Source organism: Sebastes fasciatus, chromosome 19, assembly GCF_043250625.1.
Source record: "Sebastes fasciatus isolate fSebFas1 chromosome 19, fSebFas1.pri, whole genome shotgun sequence".
Taxonomy (NCBI): domain Eukaryota; kingdom Metazoa; phylum Chordata; class Actinopteri; order Perciformes; family Sebastidae; genus Sebastes; species Sebastes fasciatus.
Genome location: NC_133813.1, coordinates 16192804 through 16218884, shown reverse-complemented (window position 1 = coordinate 16218884; position 26081 = coordinate 16192804). Strand labels below are relative to the sequence as shown.

Here is a 26081-nt window from a genome sequence, read left to right as displayed (position 1 = left end):
TCTCACCAAAGTAGCACAAACAAACTAAGCAGTAGACCAGCAACCCCCATGTTTTTCAAGTTAAAATTACAGTTTTTTACAATGGAGTCTGGTGGCTTTAGTGAGTGCATAGATGGATAAAACGGCTTCAGTTCACCATTGGAAAGGGCTGTCTGATGACAAGGTAAATTGCTGAAAATATTTTATATATTTGGTACACTTAAACTGATATCGATTATTTTTTAGGTGGCTGAAATACATTTTGCTGATGGCCCCGTCCACAGCGGTACATTGCTTTACTTCTGTGCGGTAACTCCTGCCTGTTTCTCCAAACTGGTGGCGTGCCGACCATCTTCTACTGTAGGTAATACACCGACCATATATAAGTACCTCATACAAGCCCACTTCAAAACACCAAACTATTTCTTTAAATAAATGGCCTGTGACCCAACATTGGTATATATGGTGACATGCTGCTTGATGATGTGTGATATGTGTCACCCTGTTGCCACTTGTGAAAACAAGTTTTTGTAAAAACATCACTAAAGTTTTCAGAAATGTAAATTTTACCAATTTAACACCGGCCCATAAATGTAACATTTAAACAGATTACAATACAAACAATACAACCAAAATGATCATTGATCTTGAGATTATCCAAGTCATACTAGTGTATCAAATCATGCCATGTATATTTTTTTATATTCGTCCAAATTCTGATAAGATATGTAGTATGTAAGCAATTGTTGCCCAGTCAATGAACGCACCCCTAAAAATAGATCTGTGTTAAAAGACGTGAATGGGTTTAAGTGATTTTGTAAGGTGGCAAACGTGTTTGTGCAAACAGTGGAGCTTAGCTTTGTTGTTGTAATCGGAAAGCACCAAACAGTATTGCACAAGTGTGTACCAGCAGTAGAGTATTTTCATCAGGGGTTGACCAACAGAAAAAAACGAACACTGAACATGAAACAGAATTGTTTTAATGTTTCAAAACTGTGCGCAAGGCGTGTAGTGCTATGACTGCCAGCCTGGCTGGCTGATTACAGTACTTTACATGGTGGGAGAGTTAGCAACAGGGGGTTCTGGCCTGGGTCTGGATGTGTGGGCATAATTAATGTCATATCAGAAGAAAATGTTGTGCAGTGAGTTGTTCTATCAGACTTTACATCTTCTGAACTATCTTACTCTTTGTGTTCACAAGTGTTGATATGTCCTTTCTTTTGGTTCCCCTCTGTTTCTTAGGTTTATTTGGATGTACTCCTCGCCACTTTCCATCGGATGTTTCCCAAGACTCCTCAAGACCAATGCCTTAGTTCTGACTAGACATTAATTTAAAGAAATACATATATTCTGTATATATAGGTTTTAAAACAAATCTCCAGCAGGAATTCAAAAACCCATCACCTGTATCACCCTCCTTCCCCCCTCCCTTTTTCCTCTTTACATCAGATTAAGATTGGCATAAAAAAAACACACTTAAAACACACACACACACATACACAAGCCACCATGTCCTCCATCCTTCCCTTCACTCCCCCGGTAGTGAAGCGCCTCCTGGGATGGAAGAAGACTCCGGCAGGGAGCGGAGGAGCAGGAGGAGGCATCGGAGGTGCAGGGGAGCAGAATGGAGGAGGACAGGAGGATAAGTGGTGTGAAAAGGCTGTGAAGAGCTTGGTGAAGAAGCTGAAGAAGACTGGGCAGCTGGATGAGCTTGAGAAGGCCATCAGTACGCAGAACAGCAACACCAAGTGTGTCACCATACCCAGGTGAGATGAGAACACACACACACACACACACACACCCTGTATTTCTACTGATAAATTGACAAATTATTTCAGCACTAACACCCTTCATGTTGTGCTGACGTTTTCACAAACGCACATCCGCAGTCCCTATATGCACTGGTATACCACAACACCGCCAATGCAGATCGGCACAGTGAGGTGTCTCAACACACATGAAAGTAAGAACGAGGGTGACGGGCAACCACAGGCTTGCAAAAAGAAAAGTTTCTGTTGGGCAACAGGTCCACTTCCTCATTCTGCTGTGTCATAGGTTAGCAAGGCAGCAGAAGTGAAACCTGATTGGGGGAAACAGATGTGCAACACATGACGCTGATCAAACTCTGTGAACTTCGTTAGAGTTCATTAACTATAAAATTAGACTAAAATCAGGGGAATTAAATCAAAATAAATGAAATGAAATGATTTGAGAGCTTATCATCGACTCCCAACAGTTATTGACAGCATCATTCTTAGACGTTTTGTAATGTGTTTAAACAGTTTTAAGTGTAGAGACCATAGACTGTGTATATAGATGGACGATGCGTCTCCACTTCCTCCCACTGTACAAAAGTGAAGCCAAAATATACCAGATACAGGAGCTTCCATCTTGAGATTTTGACGTTATTTGGAGCCAGAATCTGTGCAGTAGTGATCGGGGGGCTGGAGCCGCGGTATCGAGGTCTCGCTCACACACCCGCCCAAGCCAATCACGAGCCAACCTTGTTAGCATGAGCCACTTAGCTGCTACGTTAGCACCACGGTAGCTGTTTGGCTAGAAAGACACACCAACTAATCATAATATCTCTATAACCATATTTAATGATCACATTGACACGTTCTATTACACAGACTGATGACGGTTATGGAAAGTTAAAGTTACATCTCCTCTCTAGCACAATACCCGAGCCTCCGTCTGTCAATCCCAGCTGTCAATCATGACGTCTCACCCCCCCTTTTTATAGCAACGAATAACTAATCAAAACCAAATGTATAAGAAAAATGAAGTTGAACGTACATCAGCGTGATAAGAACTACTTAAAAATGACAGAAACCATCTTTGGGAAACATTTATTTGACGTGTACTTTGACTTTTTAGTTTGGCTCATGTCCCATCCGCTAGCATGGAGGAGGCGGGCTTTATGACCTATACAGCAGCCAGCCACCAGGGTGCGATCAAGATGTTTTGGCTTCACTTTTAGGAGGTTTGTTTATATACCACGGTTTTGATCAAAATATTTATATTTTATATGTTATTTCGCGCAGGAAACGTCAAGGAAAATGCGGAATGGAATTTGTTACAGATGCTGCTGTGTCTAACTGATGGCTAAGTATGAATGTGGTTGGCTCGGCGCTGCTCGGCATATGCCGCTATTTGGTGTCTGAATCAGTTCTGAAGAAATGCTATTGGAGCACCTCTAGTGGGAAATAAACTCTACAAAGAACTAGAAAGCTTGCATTTGTCAGGCAGACTTACTATGTAAGTGAGGAAACAAAGAAACAAGGTTCTCAAGAAGGAGCAATACTCTGACAAGTTGCATATCTTCACATTTTTCACGGGAAAAAGGAAGTAGACAGACTTTAAAGTAAACTTAGTTTGTATACATGCGTTTCCTTTCTGAAAGAACCTCACCCAAACCTTCTAATAATGTAGATACTTAGCCTCAGTGGTTACAGGTCATGTGTCACAGTATAGATTTCTCCTGTCTGGCATGACAAAGCACACGAGCCAGGTCAGCAGACCAGACCAGGTGAAACCTTATCATGACGAAGGTGGCAAAGTCAAGGGGGCACGTCATGAGAAGCATGTGATTAACGTCAATCAATCCACAGAGGATCAGCAGAGAGGGGAGATAACTAGGCTGCTCTCTCGGTGAAAATTTTATGAGCTTTCCTTCTCACGTTTTCTTTCTAATATACCCTTTCTCTTCTTTCTTTCTCTCTTCAGTTCCTTTTGATTATAACGTATCAATAATAGAATTTGTCCCTGCAGAGAAATGATCATGTCTTACATCCCGCTCCACCTTCACAGCTGATGGGGATTTAGTATCCTGCTCAAAGACACTTCCCAACAGGGCAGCTTGAACCCTGGCCTTTCACTGAATAACGCTTTTCCTGATCACCGCATCACCCTGCTTCCTCAGCAGACAGAAAGGAACAATCGAAACCTCATTTATAACGAGTGTTACATTTCAATCTAGGTTAATCTGGCATGCATTAGGTTAGACAACAATCGGGTTGTGCATTTGCAGCATTGTATTGACATAATTTCGCCCACGCTTTGTGAAGCGGCCGAGAAGCCGGAGAGGGTGGCAAGAAAAATACACATGGCAGGTGCAGGGTTAGCAGGGGTGTGTGTTTACTTTTTCCTTTATCATGAAAGGGTTCATCCTCTCCGGCTCTAGTGATATCAGATGGTGATGCTCCTGGTGGGTGGATAGTTTCTCGGAACTGCACTCTTGCCGGCCGAAGTCTGGGAGACCTAATCACATTGCAGTCTTAATGCATGCTGTGTAGATTTGCACCTTGCATCGACATGCTACTTTATATGTTTTGATATCAAAGTTATAGAAGTGTGAGCAGCATCAGTGCCGGCTCAGGTCAGTTCAGTGGAGCAACTCATCCGAGTAGCTGGTACTTCTGCAAGTGTGAATGTATAAGTAAAGTGGGAAGCAGGGCAGTGCTAGAATAACATGCAAGCTCAAATGAAGAAATAATAACTATTGCTCCAAGATGACACTGCAATATATTTCACCCTACATGTGGTTATGTACTGTATCCTAATCAGTATATCTGATTCTGGTTCTCAACTGTAGATGTAAAAAGGAAAAAAAAAAGTGCGGAAGTAGAACCATGTGAGGTTGATGTGCTTGATGCCAGGCCTCTGTGTTTCTTCACTCTGAGGAATGTAGGCTAGATAGTAGCTTCTGAAGTGGTACTGATAAGATGATGCTGGTTCTTATTAGACATTTACTTGAATACTACTGCAGTCTTCAGTCTCGGATGAAGATTTTTTTTTTAAACTCTTAAGATTCCAGGGCTTGGACTGTACAACTTATGTTTTTTCAACTCTATGAGTCATACTTTTTTTGCGTTACTTGCGTTACTTTTTACGTTTGTGCCAAGGCAAATATTGGTACACAAATAAATACAATAAACACAAGATAAAGTGCTTGTGTGCAGGACACATTCACGTACACACTGCTAAAAGAATGTGGTCATATGCAGCCCAGACCACCTCTGAATGTGGTCTGAGCGATCAGATGTCAATGTGTCCTCAATGCGTCTTGAATGCGTTCACACCTGTACTTAGAGCTGTCCACTTGTGATCCGATCACTGAGGACGCATGTTAATACCAGGTTTGAACAGGGCCATAGTGAGTTTAAACTGAAGTATGGCTGCACAGGACTAGTGTGGATCATTTGTTTGTTGCCATAATTCTTCACAGATTGCCGGTGGCTTGGTTGAGATAGCTACGTGTTAGGGGCAACCGTGCCGTGGAGTCGTAGGTCCGGATGTATCACTTAACAGTGCTCGGTAGTTCTCAGCAGATAGCCCTCCAGGCCTTTGATGCACAGCTCATTTCCCTTTGAACACGGAGTAGTAAGGTTGATAAAAGTCTCAGATAAATAGCCCCGGCTCTTGAAGTTGTCGTTTTTTTTCTTTTTGTGGGTGGTGGAGGATTGTCCGGTGTAGGGCTTTGTAGATTTCTATTTGAGTGGAGGAAGAGTGCAACAGCTCGACTGAGTTTAGAGATAACAGGCATGGGCAGCTTTTTGAGTACTGTCGGAAATGTGGATGACCTCGGAAAGAGATAAAGGTTTCATGTTTATAAAAACAGCATACATACAGTAGGCTCTGGGGTAAAATATCCTCACGATGTTTTGCAAATAATCCAGTTGAATTTATAACCGGACCCCCTTATATTTACAAGTCTAGCTTTGATCCACAGCAACTTATTATAGGTGAGTGGATGAGGATCAAGAGTCTTGCTCAGAAATGCAGACAGACACTGTGGGGATTGTACTGATGACCTTTAAGTGAGAAAGGAAGAAGACAAGGAGACATTAGCTGTGTCTGGAGATAGTCTACATGGAGCTCGTAGCAGTAGAGCCCCTCGAGTAGGCTGATAAGTGTAGAGATTGAAGGTCTTGTACAGACAGGTCTGGCAATTACCTCGCTCCGATCAGACAGCAGAGTCTTCTCTCAACACGCTGAGAAAAACTCATAAGAGCTTCAGAGAACAAGTTAGCAACAGTCTGGATGTGTGCTCTCTTCAATCATACTTTATATTTGTATACACACATTTGTGTTGCATCTGATTTTTCTGTTGTCATGTCTCAACACATTTTGCATAGTCTATTAAACATCTTTATTTCCTCATTCACATAATATTATTGTTTTGTAGACACTTCTCATGTCATAATAATAATAATAATTAGCGGAAATATGAATCATGTCTATGTGTAGTTCAGATATTCTGTGCAATCAGGCATCACAGGAGTTTATTTTACCTTAAACAAGTAAAATGATCAGACACGTATGATCGCGTATGAGAGCAGGAAAGAGGAATTGGAAGATAAATTAATCTGGTATCACCTTTCATCTAAAAGTTTGAACAGGCACAATTCAACCCTGGCATCTACCTTCTGCATCACCTGCTTGCACCATCACCGTCTGTCCAATTTGGATTTGTCACATGATCACCTGTCATCCAGTTGGTGCCTCTTATTGAAAAGCACGATGGAGGATCTTTTTCTTTCCTTCCTTTCGTGCCAATAAGAGACCACCAACTGCGCATGTTTGTGATTTCATCCTACTATTTTGGAATGAAACACCTCATGTTTACCATCTGTTTTCTTTTATTTTGATCCTTTTTGCACTTGTCCTGTGTGTGTGTATGTTTGTGTGTGTGTATGTTTGTTTGTGTGTGTGTCTGTAGTAATTGCTCAGATCTATGGGGTCTAGGCTCAGGCCACACGATAGAGCAGTGGGACTCTTCAGGCATGTACGGATACCATGACCACGGCAGGTGAATATACTCACACGCACTCAAACAATGCATCTCATTCATTCATTCATTTGATGTTCATCTGTCTTTCTGTAATCCGCAGTATCACTGCATACTGGTTTGTGTGTCCATTTTCTGTTTATTAAGATCATCGAAAGACTTTGAGACTTTCTTGTAATTGCCACTCATAATACAACCTTTTTACTGCCATTAAGCGTAGTAATGTTTTATATATGCAGACAATACGGAAATTCAATACGGTAATAGTTTCAGAGATCACTCTGACGTCTAAAGTTTAGCCAGCGTTCTGAACTCCTCTGGTTAGTGGTCTTTCCTGCTTACCAAATCAGAAACTAAAGTCAAAGCACAAAGATATGTAAGCATCCTTCCCAGTTTATAGTCCCCCGCCAAGACTTGGGGCCCATCACTGAGCTATCGGCTGTCCTCTATCCCAACCTCCTCAGGTCACTGGACGGCCGCCTTCAGGTGTCCCATCGCAAAGGCCTGCCCCACGTCATCTACTGCCGCCTGTGGAGATGGCCCGACCTTCACAGCCACCATGAGCTGAGGGCCATCGACTCCTGCCAGTTCGCCTTCAACCTCAAAAAGGATGAAGTGTGTGTCAATCCCTACCATTACCAGAGAGTGGAGACGCCTGGTAATGATCCTTGTGTCTATTTATGTGTGTTTCTGTGACATAGTTTTTAATGATCTTCAAGGTGCCCTCTTATATGTCTGTAATGGCAACTGAAAGAGTTTAATTAACACTTGTAGTTTTGCCAGTTTATGTAATGAAACCAGTCTAGATGTGTTTATTTTTCTGTGTGTGTATAAGAAGCAGAATGTTGTGTTTAATTATACATTTGGATTTGTATAGTAAATCCTATTTGCCTCCAGTCAGTGACACTTCCTTATCTCTCCAGTGCTGCCTCCAGTGTTGGTGCCACGCCACACAGAGATTCTGACAGAGCTTCCTCCTCTAGATGACTTTACAAACTCCATCCCCGAAAACACCAACTTCCCTGCCGGCATAGACCCTCCTAATAACTATATACCAGGTCAGCATAAGCAAAAACCTTAATTTGTTTTGTATTAGAAAAAAATATTTGTATTGTATTAAATAGAAAGTTGTTGATTAAAGGTAAGATGGCCTTGAAGATGACAACAGACGTACAGGATGTACAACAGAAACAACCACCAGGCTGGTTGTTTCTGTTGTACATCCTGTACGCCTGTTGTCATCCTACACGCATCACCTTTATGTTGACTTACAAGAACACATAGAGATCTCAGTCCTTCTCATTATGTGCATCAGTGTGTTGTTTAAAATGTATTCTTATTGCTTGTTTGTGTGTATTTTTTACAGAGACACCTCCCCCTGGCTACATCAGTGAAGATGGAGAAAACAGCGACCAACAGATGAATCAAAGTATGGAATCAGGTAGGCTGGCTGAGTTTTGTATTCGTGTACATGCTGCTGTTTATCTCACTGGTTGGAGAAAAACACACGATCAGCCTGCGAAAAGTTTGAACTCGATGTCATGCTGCGGTGGCAAATTACGTAACCTGCGATCCAAAGCTGTTCAACCCCAGCCATGACGGAGCAAAAGACATCAACCCTTTAAAAAACTGACTTCTCATGGATGGCGGTGCTGTTTGCATGATCCTGTTTAAATCAGTCTAAAATAAAAACCAGAATAGCGAGAGCATTCATTCTTTTTGCAGCAGAAAGCTAAGGCTTCTGACTTTCGCGTCATTATATTGTACGCTCGTGATGATGTCATTATGTTATGTTGCATGCGAAACATAACAAAACTATCATAAGAAATATTTTGTTCTTGTGTTCTACATTTAGAAATGTTTTTGGATTAATATGTTTTGTGATGTCTTTTTTTTTCTTCTCCTCCCAGGCTCACCAGCAGAAATGTCACCCAGCGCCCTGTCACCTGTCAGTCATGGCCTGGGTAAGACTGCTCTTCATCTTCAACTTTATTGCAAGTCGATATATAGCTGTTGAAAGTGAATTAATGTGTGAGAAATTGTTTGATTTATTGTAGAGCTGAGGTAGATCTAATAGTGGGGAAAACATTGTCATTTTTCATATTAAAAAAGGACAGAAATCCAAAAACTTTCAACAAATTAAGGCCTGGAAAAGCAATCAAATTTTGAAAATAGAAAAGCGAAAACCAGTGTTGACGTGTAAAATGTCTCCTTGATTTCCTTTCAGACCTTCAGCCGGTTACATACAGTGAACCAGCTTTCTGGTGCTCGATAGCCTACTACGAGCTAAACCAGCGGGTCGGAGAGACGTTCCACGCCTCGCAGCCGTCACTGACAGTCGACGGCTTCACCGACCCCTCCAACTCTGAGCGCTTCTGTCTGGGGCTTCTCAGCAACGTTAACAGGAACGCAACTGTCGAAATGACAAGGAGACATATAGGTACAAACACACACACTTCACACAGAGACTAACTTATCAGGTATTGGTATCAGTACAAATCCATATACTGATTTTTAAAGAAAAGTTAATTTTATCTGTACAGAGAATCTTTGGGACCATAAAAGTTCAAAGCTCTGAGATGTCACACTTTTGGGAAATATGGTGGTTAAGAGATTTAAAAAATTGTTTTTAAGTATATACAGCTGAATAAACAGGATGTTTTAGAACACAAAATTCAGGATTTCATCCTCATGATTTATTTCTTCCTCCCTTTCTTTTCGTCCCTTTTTATCTTTGCATTTTTCCTGGCTGTCTTTCTGCAGGTCGTGGTGTAAGGTTGTATTACATCGGAGGGGAGGTTTTCGCCGAGTGCCTCAGCGACAGTGCCATTTTCGTCCAGAGTCCCAACTGCAACCAGCGATACGGCTGGCACCCAGCCACAGTCTGCAAGATACCCCCAGGTTTATACACACAAATAGAGTTTCTTCCCTTTCCTCTTGAGCCAGATGGATGCTACACTACTGACAAAAAGCTTCCTTTCTGGTTTGCTAATAATATACACTGATCAGCCATAACATTATGGCCACTGACAGGTGACGTCAATAACAATAACATTGATGCATGTGGGGAACGAAGGCTGGCCCGTGTTGTCCGATCCAATAGAAGAGCTACTGTAGATCAAATTAATGAAAAAGTTAATGCTGGTTCCGATAGAAAGGTGTCGGAACACAAAGTGCATCGCAGTTTGTTGCGTATGGGGCTGCGTAGCCGCAGACCGGTCAGGGTGCCCATGCTGACCCGTGCTCCACCGCCAAAAGCGCCTACAATCGGCACGTGAGCATCAGAACTGGACCACGGAGCAATGGAAGAAGGTGGCCTTGTCTGATGAATGACGCTTTTATTTTACATCATGTGGATGGCAACGAGTTCAAGGTGTTGACTTGGCATCCAAATTCTCCAGATCTCAATCCAATCAAGCATCTGTGGGATGTACTGGACAAACATATCCGATCCACGGAGGCCCCACCTCGCAACTTACAGGACTTAAAGGATATACTACTGATGGCTTGGTGCCAGATACCACAGCATACATTCAGAAGTCTAGTGCAGTCCATGCCTCGACAGGTCAGGGCTGTTTTGGCGGCTAAAGGGGGACCTACTCAATATTAGACAGGTGGTCATAATGTTATGACTGATCGGTGTATATGTGCAGTGTTGACGTTTATTGTCAAAAAGTAGATTGAGCTCCTATTGAAACGTTTATCTGGCAACTTGGATCTATACAAAGAACAAGAATCACTACCTATTACTAATGACTAACCTTTATAATTAAAATAGTCTGGATAGAGGACTTTTTTCCACCTGATATTGATAAAGTGAAGCTTGAGGAAGGAGCACTAATGCCCTCCGCAATGTGACAGCTTTTCTCAGACTCTCACCCACACACAAACACTGACTCATCTTTGCCCATGTAACTTTGAACATTTCATTCCTTGGCCAAATGAGCAGTGTGAACAGTATCATTACTGAGCCACAGGATTGTACTGAAAGGAAACGGGGATCTTGTTGACATTCAGGGGTCGGACTTGTCAGCCAACATGCTATACGCCCACACCTCACAATGCATCTGCTCAGTGCTTTTTCACAGAAATGGCGAAGTAAAATCGCCAGTTTTGAAAACCCAACGTTGTCGTAAAGTAATTTATAGTTAACGTTTGGATTTATTTTTTTTTAAACTTCGAACACATTCATAAAATTCAAACATATCAGACTTTATCAGGGATATAACAGTCCACCCTTCTCTACCAAGATGAAGAAAAGTGTTTTATGTCTGAAGGAACGCTCTCTGATAGCTGCATATGCCTCACACCTTTTTTTTTTCTCTTTTTTTTCCCAGGCTGTAATCTGAAGATTTTTAACAACCAGGAGTTTGCTGCGCTGCTGGCTCAGTCAGTCAACCAGGGGTTCGAGGCAGTCTACCAACTAACCAGGATGTGCACCATCAGAATGAGCTTCGTCAAGGGCTGGGGAGCAGAGTACAGGTATGTTAACCACATCACTCTCTCTTAATATCACCCACGATGAACGGAGGATTATAAAGTGTCTTGTAAGGCCAGAAAGAGGCACAGTGAAATAGATTTGTGTGTCCTCGTGAAAAAGGTCATGTTGGAAACTTGGTGACATAAAGACTACTTGCAGGCTATGCATTGGCAACTATTGGTTGGATGGTGGTGACACAGCTAAGATGATACAACTTCCTCCAGTTTGGACACCATCCATGTCCTCAAGTTAAACACTATCACTTATTTGCAATTGATCTACAGACAGAATTAACTTAACCCCTGTGTGTGTGAATCCATTGATACCATTGAAATGTATTGATTTCACTATGAAATGTTTCTTTTATAATTGCTGGTGTGACTGAAGCTTAGCTTCTGGGTGCTGTGGCTCTTAGGTCCATCCTTATCTATCCATGTAACTTTGGTGTCAACATTTTTTATTCACTTTAACATGCTTGTGGGGTAAATAACATCAGCTATGATATGCTTAAAAGTGAACTTTGGTAGTTTTTCAACCTGTTTTTCTGAAATTGGTCCAGTACTGAGGGATAACGCTGTAACCGGAAGCAGCAAAATGAGCTGTGAGGGCAAGTGAGCAGCGTCGATGTAACGTTACGTTCTCTAAAAGTGCTTAAAGTGTTTTTTTTTACCACCGACAGGCTCAGATTGTTATTATAAGTGTTTGACAACATTATGGAAAGAATTTACCTTTCGTTTGATCCGGTCGGTTTGTTATTGTGTCCAAGTCCCGCTCAAGGAGAAGTCTCGTTGTGAAATATGAATATCTGTATAGTCCGGCTCAAATAAATACGGCCAGACCTCATCCACATTGTTGAAATCTAAATATTCAGCCATGACATTGAAAATCTTTTAGGTAACACTAAGCTACGCTTCCTGTACTCCCAACACAACAAACTCTGCCCGCCTCGCACTCGCATTTCCACCATGGATGTATTCCGCTGTTGTCTTCAGAAATGGTTGTCCCTATTATTAGTCAGTTAGACACAAAACATGGGAAAATGGAGTCCAGGTTGAAAAATACCAAAATTACCCTTACCCAGAAGGCAACTTTTTAAATCATAATATTCAAGCCAGTACTGGCCGAGCTCATGTTGGTCCAGCTTGAGCCCAGCAAAACCTGCAGACTTTCCAAATGCTGCTCTAGTGCTTACAGCAACTGTACCATCTGCCCTGAACACTGACTCATAAACTGATGCCATATGCCCTTAGCAAACGGATTGAACTTACTGTAAGTAAAACTACAAATACTTGGAGCAGCATCTTTGAGGAAAAAAAAGCACAACTGCTTTGTGGGTCAATAGTTTTTACTGCAATCAGTTTGGAAAAAGTGATGAAAGACTCCAGAGATCCAAATCCAGCTGAACCCTCAGACCTTGGCGTGGTACCAGCAGGTTACATAGTCTCAAAAGAAGCAGTTTAGATTTCACCCTCAGATTTTGAGTCACCACTTCCTGTGCACAGATAAAACATGGCACCATTTCATTTAGCAAACAGGGTTAATGTATGGGACTTTTGCAAAGGAGGATGGGATTTCTCTTTTTTCTTGTCTTCCCCCACTCTGTAATTAAGGTAAATGAATACAGGAATATCGTTACATAAAAACCGAGGGCGTGACAATGTACATTATGTAAACGAGTGTTGTGCATGCTATCATCTGCACCGCGTGTGTATAATTTCTATTATAGTACTCCTTTTATTGTAAAATGGCAGAGATTACAGAGCATTTGTCTGTATCTGTGTGTCTCTGTGGCCCTCCAACCGTCCACCCAGCAAACATCTGTTCTGCTCCTGGCTCTGCTTTGCGTTGCATCCCTCCCAGGAGCCAGACAGCAGTGTTTTGTGGGGGTGTTTTGGCTTGTCCTCGCTGGCCAGGGTTAAGCCGCTGTCTGGTTAGCAGTCAGCGTCTCCAAGCCTGGCAGGACCACAGTGTAGTCAGCTGTGTTTGATCATCTGGTGAGACCTGGGCAACGCAAGCTCCCGTTCACTTTTATTATTTGTTATAAATCACTTAAAAGAAAAGTGCTCTACCAGTCACATCTTTAACAATTATACTGCTACTACTTCTTCTTTATGATGCTACTAATGTTTATATTATGTACTTAATTTATACTCTGTCATTATCTACACATGCTACTAAGGTTGTGACTAACATTATAATCCAGGAGGTCTCTATGGCGTTTAATTAGTATCAAAACCCACGAGCACAGAACAGTATTCGCGAGCGGAAAAAGCATCCTCGTGAGGGAGCATTTCTGCTCAGCTTGCAGAAATGCAGTCCCGCGAGCGCGGGGCTGTGATGAGCGCGCGCGCTCGCAACTGCTCAACTCGCCTCGTCAAGTTGACTTTTGAGACTTTGGAGGCGGAGGATGCAATAGACAGTGGCTGATGTGTTCGCTCCTTTGATTGGTCACTTTCAACACCTACAGTCTCTGACGGTGAAGGCAGAACATGAATAATTCATGAACACGTGACACCGTTGTCCAATCATAGAACACGTGACCATCCACTCCTCCAAATATCACAATGTTGTATCTCCAACCTTTTTTCCCTCTTAGAGCTAATTTGACAAAATGAAAGTGTCCGAGAGCTACTCATAGCACCGAGCAGACATCATTTCTGTCGTACGTTTATGGTGCTTTAATGAAGTTTATCAGCTCCTTTAACCTTCTCTATTTGTATACTGCTACCAGCCACACATGGATAGAAATAAAACAGGTTTACAAAGGGAATTTGTCTTATCAAATTTATGTAGATATTCTTTGAATCTTTTGCAAGCCACTCAGAAACAGGTAACAAGCTACTGGTCGCTCACAAGCTACTTGTTGGAGACCCCTATTATAATCACTATAGGCCCATAACATATCACATGCCATAACAATTTAGATTTTTTATTTACCCCTATGCTGTATTTTCTCCCTACAGACGTCAGACGGTAACCAGCACTCCCTGTTGGATTGAGCTGCATCTCAACGGCCCCCTCCAGTGGTTGGATAAGGTGCTGACCCAGATGGGGTCACCGTCAGTGCGCTGCTCCAGTATGTCCTAAACAGGGCTCTGACGCAGCAGCCTACGCAATCTGACATTTCACAACATTTGACTAGTATGTCCTGAGGAAGACCGCCGTGCAGATGAACCAACAACATTATCATTAAGAAAAAAAAAACAGGATTACACAACCTTGGATGGATGGGAGAATGACATCACCGATGGACAATAGTGGAATGTTAATGATGTCACAGCGGGGCCCGATCACCTTCGGCTCTGTTGGATTAACGGTGAGGATGTCATTCCAGTAATCATGGACCTACTGTAATAATTGAAATCACACCTGCAATATACAAAAATGACAAGAGTGAAGTCATAACTGACCAGACTGCATTCATGTTTTTTTTTTGGTATTTGACTGGTCCAGAAACACAAAGCAAGGACAGAGCTTTACTGTCCTGCTCAATGACAACGACAGCGGGGGATTGAGCATGTGACCTTCTAGCTACAGGGCGGTCTCTCCAACCACTAGTCCACCTTTACTGCTCCACGACCTACCTACCACAGCACAACTTTGATTCAAGATCTCCGTTTACACAAGGTTGACCAACAACAGTAGTACTGCCACTCCGGGGCTCACGTTCAACCAAAAGTCAGCTCCGCGCCTGGACATGTGTTTTTTTTTTCTTCTTGGTTTTGGTGACCAAACTTCCATTCCATCTTCTTATAATCAGATCCTGACTACGCCGGACTTCAGCTCTGAAAGGGGTGACCACCGGGAGAGCATGTTGATGTCTATAAATTAATAGTACATACCCTGTCTTCACAAATGCACACACAGTAACACAGAAAAAAACCTTACACCACTTCAACTTTTTGACTAAACAACAGGTCATTTCCTCTGTTTTAACGTGGATCGTTCTCATTCAACCATGAGTGTGCAAGTGGGGGTAGATGTTATGTGGATCAGAGCTGCTAGCCAGCATAGATAACTGGAATGAATAAACTAAATAATTCTCAGCGCAAAGAGCGTAGGACATGTCCCTTCTCTGGAACTTCATACTATCTTTAAACTTGTTTTCATACAGTAAACAGTTTGCTCCTTCTGGTTTTTGAGGCCCAACAATTTGCACTGACGCTGTTTCCCCCACCTCTGTCTTCTCTCTCTCTTACATTCTCTTCATTAACTTTTTACAATTATATCATCTTGTTTATGAAGGAGAGTCGTATGTTGGATTTGGAGATGTGTAGGATAAGGACTCGGTATAAAAGCAGTTCAAGAATCTAAGCCTCAATGTCGCCCCCTGCTGTCTAAAAGAAAAAATATATAAACTGATGTAGACATTGCTCAAGTCTCTCTCGATTATACGCTCGAACTGTTGCACGGTTTTCCCCATTATTGACATTTTATTGATAGGAAGACACGTCCTGCAGTGTGGGACTTTAAAAAAAAGAAAAGAAATGGCTTCTATACTGTACTTGCACTGCCCCAAATTATGCACACTTGATATTGCTACAAGAAAGTTGCCTTTGATGTAAAATACAGCAAGATATGCTTTGAAAATGTACAGATAGGAATGTTGAAAAGCCCAATTTGAATTTAAGACAATTACAAAAGATATCTTCCATATTTTTATGAATGTTCACTGTAAAGATTTTTTTTCCCGTATATTGTCTGAATTGGCTTTATTAAAGAGCATTCATTTTTTAATTTTTAATAGAAATGTCTCGCCCCGATCTAAAAAGCCAGCCGATACCTTCATCGGTATTTTAGAGTCCAAATCTTTTAAGCTTTAAGTATTTGACAAGCTAGTTCTACTGCACAGCTATTATTTTCTTTACACATTGTTTAAGCTACATTTTTGTATTTTCATGTATTTTTTATATATGAATATATTTAAAAGCTTTCTTCCCTTTTCTTAGAATTCAATATTTTTTTAGAATATGCCCTTCCGTTTGAAACGATCACAGCTTGATGACGATTTATGAAGTATGTAGCATAGGATATAACATTTTCACTGAATTTAACCACAGTTTCAAATGTCGTGACTGAGAGGCCAAGTGATCGTAGTTAAACATCCTCTTTTCTTCAAAAACGGATTTGGCTGCTAAAAATGGTAAAAGTGGCTGGTGAATTTCTGGAATCTATCAGCTTTTGTAGCTGGTGAAAAAGGTAGATCTTGCCTTACTCATACTAATTTTTCAGCTCTATGGGTGTGACCCAAATTATGATAATGCTGTCCCAAAGACTGAATGCATGTATTTACAGTACACTGCAGATCCACTGTGTCATAAAACTGATTGTTGATGAAAACCTAATAGCTCCGGTTTTCCGGTATTTTATTGGCTTAATCATGATGTTAAAACTTGCCAATTTCCTTCTGCGGTTTGGTTAGTTACAAATCAAATTAAAAACATACAAACTAAACAGACTTTTTGGAGGTATTACGATTGAATCCAGCAGCTGGGCAATGCAGTATTATTATCCAGTATCAAAGGTATTCATTTTAAAAAGCTCTGGTGAATTTGTTGAATTCTGTCTTACGTTAGCAACATAGGACATTCCAGTACGCAGTGTAAAAGCTGCTGCAAATTTCAGCTCCGCAGATGTTTAACCCTCATGACTTCTCATGTACACTGTTACATTACAGTGAGCGTGTTTACATGCGCACACGACATTATGGTATTATGCCCCATTCAAGGCCTCTTTACTCCAAAGTGTATTCCTCACATGTATCCCAACACATAAGGAAGAATGTTAGCACGAAAACTGGGATTGTGATATGGGGCATGTACATATATGTAAATGGGACAATTGGGGTATACTTGCCTCACTGTTTTGGCCCATACTGTCACATTTCAGATAGCTTGTTCCAAAACCGGACAGTGGTCTTAACTTGGAGCACGGTAATGACGTTGTGCATGTAAACACATTCACATTTTCTATTTGATTACTCGTGGGGAAAATGTTGATTTAAAAAATGTGTTTTAGAACACCAAAAGAAGGTTTAGTTTATCATATAATGGCTGATAAGAAGTCCAGAAATCCTGGTGTTTAATCATGCATATTGTCAGCATCCTGCAGAAATTGTATAATTCAAGATTTGCGACATTTTTGATAAATGACATCCCGTCCCGATGGACTTAAGCACTTGGACTAAACCGAAAAATCAACATCCAGCAGGTCAACCTGTTTTTACGTTGGTTCGACCACGGTAAATCATGAACTACACTTTAGAAAAAAACATTTTCTTCATTCATCGAGCATTTGCCTGGGTCAAATTGTTAAAGTACTCACTTGTAACCAGACTGAGACCGGCCAAATGCAGTGATGTTTGTCTCTCTGTATGTGTCTGTCCACCTGTCTGTCCTGTCTGTCTTTTTGCTGGTCTGTCTATTATTTTTTCATTTATTAGGGAAAAAAGTTGACTGGACATTGCAAAGGTCAGTACACATGAAACAAACACAGTGTTACCTTTAAGGTTGTTGTATCATTGCTAACCCACATGTGTTCTATGCAGTGGCATCAAATCAAATTTCCCCAAAGTGTATTTTCTGGTGGCTAGACATGCTGTTTTATGCATATTGCCAGGGTCCAGCAAAAAGCCTTTGTATCAACTTTGTTTCTTTAAAAAGAGTGCCACCCAACATCGTACCCCAAAAACCCAACCAGCTTTTCTCACTTGCTGAGAATTCTGTTTTGGCGATGGAATACGAGACCAAATGAGGTTTTAATGTAAAGGCTACATCTACACATTTTGAGGGTCCACATTCCTATTTACAGACTTCCCATTGTATTTTTTTTTCTTTCTTATTGTGATGACAATTGTGTATCCCCAAACAAGCCTCTTTCGGATGGATTCCCAAGAAGGTGGCTTTTTGGAGAAAGTGAAGTTTCTACATGTCACTGGTGATGTTATTGTATAGCTGTACTTTTGTTTTACCATACATGCTGTTCCTTTTTCTTGCTATCAACGAAGCATATTCCATTAGACAAGCTATTAGGATTTCTGTCTTCTTCAAAACACTGACGACTGATGATCTTCATAGGCTTTCCAACTATTCTACATATACAGACAACTTCTTACAGTGTACACTAATAAAGCTGTTTTAATTCAACTGAAAAATGTGTCCTGTGTTTGCACGTCTGAAGTAGTAGTATGTAATAACTCAAAAACACAGCTCATAGGTGAACTAGGCACAGGTGGACATTATGGCAACATAATAATTTTATGACACTCAGTGTGTGTATATACAGTTCCAGACAAATTTACAGCATTTTGGAAGTTTGCAAGTCTTGGACAAAAGACCCTCTTTTGTACTTTGAGCCATGATAAACCATGAGTTTACCGTCTGTTTAACAGTCTCCATCTACTGTTTAACATGTACATGGCATTTTGTTATCTTGACGCAGGGGCCATCGATTCAGGTCAACACAAGTGCCATGTGTACCCAAAGTGTATAGTCTCAAAACGCACATTACAAGACTATTGGAGGTATATATCTGGAATTTGACATATTTTTTACTTGCTCAATCAGTGAATTCACATTTTCTCCCCACTGAAGCTAATGATAAATATATATTGTATATACGTATATAGTCCATGTCTCACTAAATCCTGATTAAAATGTTTTCCTTTTTTCAATCTTTTATTTATTTATTTTCAAACATTGCAGACATGTACTCTGCATAATGGTACAGAAAACAAGATAATGAATTTTAATAAATAAATACAAATAATTAAAAAATATAATTGAGAATAAACTAACTTCAATGATATAAAATAATATATTTTTTAAATATGTTATTTTTCAATGAGTTCACCGCAGTTTGACAGTTTTATTACCTTCTTTAGTGTTTATAAGTTTGAGAGTCTTAATATATTCTTTAAATTCACATAAAAAGCCAGTGAAATTGAGGGCAACCTTTGTTATTTTGTATTTTTGTATGTACAATTTACCATATAAAATCAATTTGAAGTTTAACTCAAGTTTACAATGAATTTAATTTATATTTATCATGTTCAAAAATGTATAATGACGCTTCTACACTCAATTTTTTATATTATGATTAGTTTTACACAATATATAATCTTTCATTTGAGTCCAAAAAGTAATGGAGTGTATACAATGGCAAAATAAATGCAATAAAGATTCTAGTTCATGATTGCAAAACATTGTTTTCAATGTCTAGAAATTTGGAGAAATATAGATTTGTTGGTTATATTGTGTAAAATGATGATATGCAGCCTAATTCTTTAATCTTTTTTTTCTTTTTAAATATTTTCTTTTTAATCCTATTGTTGCATTTAGCACTCATAATGTCAATAACATTTAATCCTAATTTAAATGTGTCTTTATTTATGTCACTGTGAATGTTTGGATTTGTTTTATTTTTGTCAAATTAACCAATAGCGTGCTGGCTGGTAGGGGGCGGGGCTTATCAACCAATTAGGTCACCATGAAGCAGGTGTGCTAAGAAGAAGGTGTCGGCCCTTTCAGGTCCTTTCTGCAGAAGTTCGAACTGACATTTGGATAAAGCAAACTGGGAACCCTTGCTAGAACCATGACTGTCTACCTCCCATTTGTGATGAACTTTTGTTTTTCGTCCTCGGACTGTAAAATCTGCAGAAACACAGAGTTTGGTCTGGCTACTTTTTTTGGGTCCTGGTAGCAGCTCGCTAACATTACATTTGAGGTAAGCCCAAAACAACTCTGTGTTAGCTAGCCTTTTTCTCACTCTAACACCACTCATAACTCCTTAAATCCACATAAACAACTGATATAGACTCAAATATAGTAGGTTAGTAGGTTAATTCACAAAGTTTTATCCACTTGACCTTAGTTACTCCAGTTTGTGCCTCTCATCCAGCCTATTAGCATTTGCTATTAAGTCGGCATACATGAAAGGTAGGCTACAAACAGAGGCTAGGACCTTAGCTAGATGTCTTCATTAAAGGGACTGTTTGTAACTTCTTACGCATATAAATCAATCCGGGTCGGAGTCCCATGCGCGCTCGCGTGTGGCTACACTGTTCAGACAAGACTTCAACACAAACTACACGGAAGCACCAAAACCGCAAAGTTATATCTAGTGAAGCCCGTCTTGCAAAACAGTGTTGGCCGTGGTCGGAGTACGAGGGGGAGACCGTAGCTCTGGTCTCCAGGGCCGGAGTCTCTGCTCCTCTGCCTGCTTGCCTTCACTCAGCTCGCTCCACTTCACGCGCATGCGTGCACACTACACACTGCAGAAGACTTCGTAGCTCTGAGAATATCTAGTAAATGTCGAGTGGACGTTTGAGCAGAAATAAATGCTGCAGCTCTTCCAGACCAACAGAGGTTTCCCGTGTCTTGTGAAGTGACGGGGCTCCGCAGCGAGAAACGTTATCGTCTCCGACCGGGTGCCGGTGTCTCCCTCCGTCCGCGGTCGGGAGGCTGAAGCAGGAAAAAGCCAACACTAAGATCAGCAGTGATTCATGGAGAGACCTTCGTCTGGTCAGCTAACATTACTGCCAAGCAGGTGAAATATAGAGTGATATTGTGCTTTTAGTTGACGTGTGTCGCCTCACTGTTTTGAGCGATGCTCGTTCATGTCTATGTAGAGCGAGCACAAACGCGAGCCCGACTCTGACTTTCATTGACTTAACGGCCACAGGTGTCGCTGTTAACAAGCATTTCTGAATCTTACAAACAGTCCCTTTTTAATTGCGACTATACACAATAAAAACTTATCAGGGCTTCATTTGTAATCCTGTTCTAAAACAGCAAATCCAGTTTTATTAACATATATATTCTTACAAATGCATTTTAGCTTGCGTCTGCATGTTTGTTGTAGAGATGCACAAAAGCATAGTACACTAAAAAAATGTTTGTGCCCTGCTCTAAAATGAAATTGCATGAAGAGATGTACAATTTAGGAAATATTACTAGGGCTTATCCTTTTCGTTTTATACAAAAAAAGCATGATCCAATGTATACAAGTGAATGCAATTAGTAACAACAGGATAACCACAAGTGGCAGTTGTAGCAATAACTGTAGATTGTATTAGTCATATAGTGGTGCTATATGTAATACACTTTAACAGCCGGCAGAGGGCGGTAGAAGCACATTAATGAAAGACATGAGAGTGAGAAGCTGTGTATTCAATAAGTTGAATCTGTCTCTATTGTTTGTCAGTGTTCTCTCTGTACAATAATCCTGTTCTACTGTCTATGTTTTGTCATATCCATCTTTTTGTTGAATGCCTTTTTTTCCGAAGAGATTTATATTCCTTTTGCATCAAGGTCCTTCAGTTATTACCCTGACACATTTGAGACATCCTATCATGTCACAACCTGAAACAAAATAGGTTTTAGAAGTTGCATTTCAAAGCAGATTCAGCAAAGATAAACAATAGGGGTCTGATGAATCCAATCTTGCTGTTTTCCACCTTTTTTTTAGTAATTCCAGACTCACAATTATGTTTCCATTTCCCTTCTCTACACACACACATACGTATATATACACACAGACATCGGATCACAACCCTGAAACAGTAATTGATAAATAACAAATAGATAAAATGTTAATTTCTCCCTCTGAATTATTTAGATTTGTTTACTGTCAGTTCCCTTCTGTGCGCAGTGCAGCAGGCTACTTAGCGAATGGACGGCCTTACAGTTAAACATCTCAGAGACATTAAAACACATTAAAAACCATTGCAGTTAAAAGGTTTGGTGGACAGAGAGTGAACAGTCTTTGAGAGTGAAGAGACTGTGTGTGTGTGTGTGTGTGTGTGTGTATGGCAAACACAGACTTCTTTATGATTTAAATGTACCGAATTCAAAATTACTCATTTTCATCTGTAGTCCCTGGATTGATTTATTTCTCCCTTGTGAAAAAATAGTAGTCTAACGTATACTAAATGTTAATATGCTACAGCACACTAAAGTGTACTAGCACACAGACTAATAATTAATATACTTAGAGAGTGTTAAAATGGAACAACTATTTAACTTAATATACTTTAGTTGTACAAAAGCTCAACGTTAAGTGTGTTTAGTGTACTTTACCGTACTAAAATGGGACTTTTTCAAGTATACTTGGGTACACTACAAACTACAAATACTACAATAGCATTACAATTGCACTTTGAGCGCATTTAAAATGTACTAGTAATGGACAACTAGTATATTTATATTAGATTAATAGCATACTCTTTCAATATACTCTGCTACGCTTTGAAATATTTCACAAATATACTTGCAGAATGTAATTTCTGTTATTTGAAAATATGTTACAAATGTACTTGCAGCATTAATTTGTTATTTCAAATCTGTCTTAAGTACACTAAGGCAAGGCAGAACCGTGTTTTAAGTCCTACTTTCTAATTACTATTAGTTTATTTAAAGAACAAAACATATTTAAATCTACTTGTTTTTCATATTACACAAAACATTTTTAAGTGTGTTAAAATACATTTGAATAATGCCATCACAAGTTATGAAAAATAACGTTTTTCACTGAACACTGTATGTCAGAGCCTTTTAATTGTGCAAGAAGTTGTCCATTAACAAATCAATGAATAAAACGAACCAGAATCGCACTAACAGCGTCAGATTACCAGATTTCTGTACCTGTGTTATCCTACTCATCCCTCTGGACATGCTCCTGTGTTTACATATTTTAGGCATAGGTATACGTTTTGTCCAACGTACAAATACTTGGCACCTATATACCGGGTCTTCCCTTACGCATCTGCGTTAGTGTACATAGTGCCACGCGTGTGCAAAGTATGTTTTTGCCTGCCGGAGTGAGTACTCTGCCTAAGTGACCCGCTTGTGCTCCATTACCAGAGCATCATTAAGCTGTTGTTGTTGATGCTCGCCCTCCTTCCTTATGGTTTGGCCTTGGATCTCCTCCCTTCCCCTGAGCCCTATTACAGCACAGAGCAGTAAGCATTTCCCAAACAAATTAATACTATATCCTGAGTGTACCTAAACTTTCTGGAAGTGTAATATAGACTGGTAATGGTGGCAGTTGTTTTTATGTCTTGTGGTTGCAGAACGGATTTCAGTTCATGTTTACGTTTCTGAATGGTTTATAGACACGAGCACGTTAATTCCTGTGACTGTGGCGTCTGCTTTATGGGCTGGATATCGATCGGAACGTGCTGTAACCATGCTGTCTCGTGCAGCGGGCCGCAAATGCAAAATGCTTTCCAATAACGATGAGAGTAATTCAGGTTGGTAAATTACAGTCGGCAGCAGTACTGTACATATTGCAACAGTGAGCTTACACCGGCCTGTTAATCTGCAGTGTGTTATGGATTTCATATGTACGTGAGGTTGGCTGGTCCAGGAGAGTGATGGCATGGTTCAAATTTCTTTGCTGGTAAGCATCTGCTCCTAAAGAAGAAAATATTTCTGTCAATATCCTATCGCGTTAAGAGCAGATTATCAGAGTGTAATTATGGGCTTTCATTAGTTCACTGTGTTAAAGAAATGAGACTGGGATTGCCGTTCTTAACAGTGTAGTTACATTATACATTCAAACATCATTTTGCACACACGCGTTTGTAAATGGTCGAGAATTCTTCAGTTTATAGCCAGTTTTTCCTCCACTTTTACTAAGCCGAACTGCTCATTTTAAAGGGATAGTTCAGGTTTTTTGATTTTGGTGTATGACTTACAGTAGATGATGGTTGGCGTGCCCCCAGCTTGGAGCTTGCCCTTTGCGACAGGGAACTAAACTGAAAGGGAAATTTATCTATGCTCTCTTCAAAGCAGCATACTCTGTTGACAAAAACAGTATGGATAAGTTTCAGTTCAGTTTCCCATTGGAAAACATTGTAAATATAGCGTACACGTAAACAGATATACATTTTTATCAATCTTTTAGGTGGCTAAAATATGTTTTGCTGCTGCCCTCGTCCACAGCACTATATTACTTTGCTCCAGTTTGGTTATTCCTCTCTGTATCTCCAAACTCGTCGGCATCTACTGTAAGTAGTAATACACATACTATGGATAAGTACCTCATACAACCCCCCTTCAAAACACCCAAGCTATCCCTTTAAATCACACATTTCAGTAAAAACAGAGATTTAAATTCTTTGCTTGATTTGTACTGTAATATGTGTTGGTGACTATTATCTTTTTGCTATCCATCTCTCTATCCGTCTTTATGTTTATGTCTATATATCTAAGGTAAAAATCCGACCTTTCACACACGGGGGAGGATTTTTACAAACACATTTAACTCTTCGTGTCTGCCATCTTCGATTCCTGGTGACATAGCAATGTAGGTCCTGACATACGACCTGAACGCTGACCCCAGACTGTCATCTATCATTAATATGACTTTTGTTTCTGACGTTGTTTTTGTGCCGTCTGACGTCCTGGGGTAAGGTTCCTCCCAGGGTTCCTTACATTTCACCTGCCTGACCCCTAGATTCTAAACCTTAGACATGATGCGTATGTGTGTACTCTGTTGGTGTGTTTCTTTACTTCTTGGCTTTAGGTCTTAGAAAGGCACTCTGTGTGTGTGTATGTGTGTGTGTGTGTTTGGGGACCATATGACCTGAAGAAGGGTAATCATGTATAAGTTATGTCAACTAATTAAGACTGGGCCCTAACCTATGGCTGACCCTGAGGAAATAACAATGCACCATCTAAAAGCCTTTTGTACCTGTATACCTGTGGCCTCTTGGCCACACTAGAGTGTTGGATGTCCTGTGTGTGTGCTCTGGCTGGCTGGTGGTGCGGGGCTACCTTGATCTGGTAACTGGAGCACAAGGAGAGAAGAAACGAGAGAGCAAAGAGAAAAGGACAGCGAGAGAGTGAAGGAGAAAAGAGAAGGGGTGAAAGAAAGAAAGTGCCTCTTCAGTGAAAGAAAGTAAGAGAGTCAGAAGCCTAGCCCATGTAATTAGGCCTAAATGAGTTTTCCACTGACTCAGTGGGTCGTGGCGATGCAGTGCTGGGACAAAGATAGACTGGAGGTCAGGGAGTCATCGAGTCAGGGAGACGGGGCACGCTGTAGTCAAATGAAGAGAGGGGGCGCAGCAAGGGATGCTGGAACTATAGGTCTTCTCTGGTCAAGGTTTTCCAGGGGAGATGCACAATACCAATTTTATTACTGTTGTTGCTTTAGAGCATAGAGAGATTTTTCATGACATATTTTGACATGCACTGGTGTACTGTTCAGATTCAGGTTCCTGGTATTGTGCATGCTGGTTCACTGTCACTCTGCCATGGCCTACTGAAACACTTAGTTTGTAATGGAGCCTTCGTTGATGTCACCATAGACTGTATATAAGAAGTGGACGTAGTCACTGTGACGTCATTTATTGGGTTGTGGAAGCCTGTGGAATTGTGTTTTGAAGCCTTGAGTATGGCAATTTGGTCGTCGCCATCTTGGTAATAAGATATTTTTAGGCGAGCTAAAAGTTACGATTAACTTTCATGAACTGAAAACACACTGTTAAAGGGTTAAAGTTACGAGACAAAAATGCGAACAACACCCAGATCGGACAACGCCTTGGTAGCGATCTGTCAATCACAAGGTAGCCACGCCCTAAAGCATACCCTGCTTTATGGTCTATTTGACTCTAAATGGGACCATAATTTACTAAATGAACTTCCTGCTGTATTGAAGAAGACTTGAAACTAGCAATTGAGACCATAAACTCATGTTTTCAATGTTAACTGCGGTAATAAATCAAGTGAGAAGTAGGCTCATTTTCATCATAGACTTCTATACAATCTGATTTATTTTTGCAACCAGAGGAGTCGCCCCCTGCTGGGCACTAGAAATAATGCAAAT

General features: G+C 40.5%; 1 protein-coding gene across 5 annotated transcripts in view; it reads left to right on the top strand.

Annotated features, from left to right (window-relative positions):
• smad2 (SMAD family member 2) overlaps positions 1-18405 on the top strand; it is a 20630-nt gene extending 2225 nt beyond the window's left edge. The window contains exons 2-12 of one of the 5 annotated variants that reach the window (XR_012591538.1): positions 1222-1745; positions 6704-6793; positions 7237-7430; positions 7696-7830; positions 8139-8213; positions 8683-8736; positions 9000-9212; positions 9536-9673; positions 11110-11254; positions 14216-14568; positions 14706-18405. Coding sequence is in view for 4 of the 5 variants with exons in the window: in XM_074616851.1 (XP_074472952.1) it covers positions 1489-1745; positions 6704-6793; positions 7237-7430; positions 7696-7830; positions 8139-8213; positions 8683-8736; positions 9000-9212; positions 9536-9673; positions 11110-11254; positions 14216-14339 (1425 nt within the window). In the remaining variant the exon portion in view is untranslated. Of the gene's footprint in view, positions 1-225; positions 344-1221; positions 1746-6703; positions 6794-7236; positions 7431-7695; positions 7831-8138; positions 8214-8682; positions 8737-8999; positions 9213-9535; positions 9674-11109; positions 11255-14215 lie in introns of all 5 variants that reach the window. The other 4 variants (XM_074616851.1, XM_074616850.1, XM_074616849.1 and 1 more) reach the window with 4 other exon arrangements.
• Positions 18406-26081: the final 7676 nt, after the last annotated feature.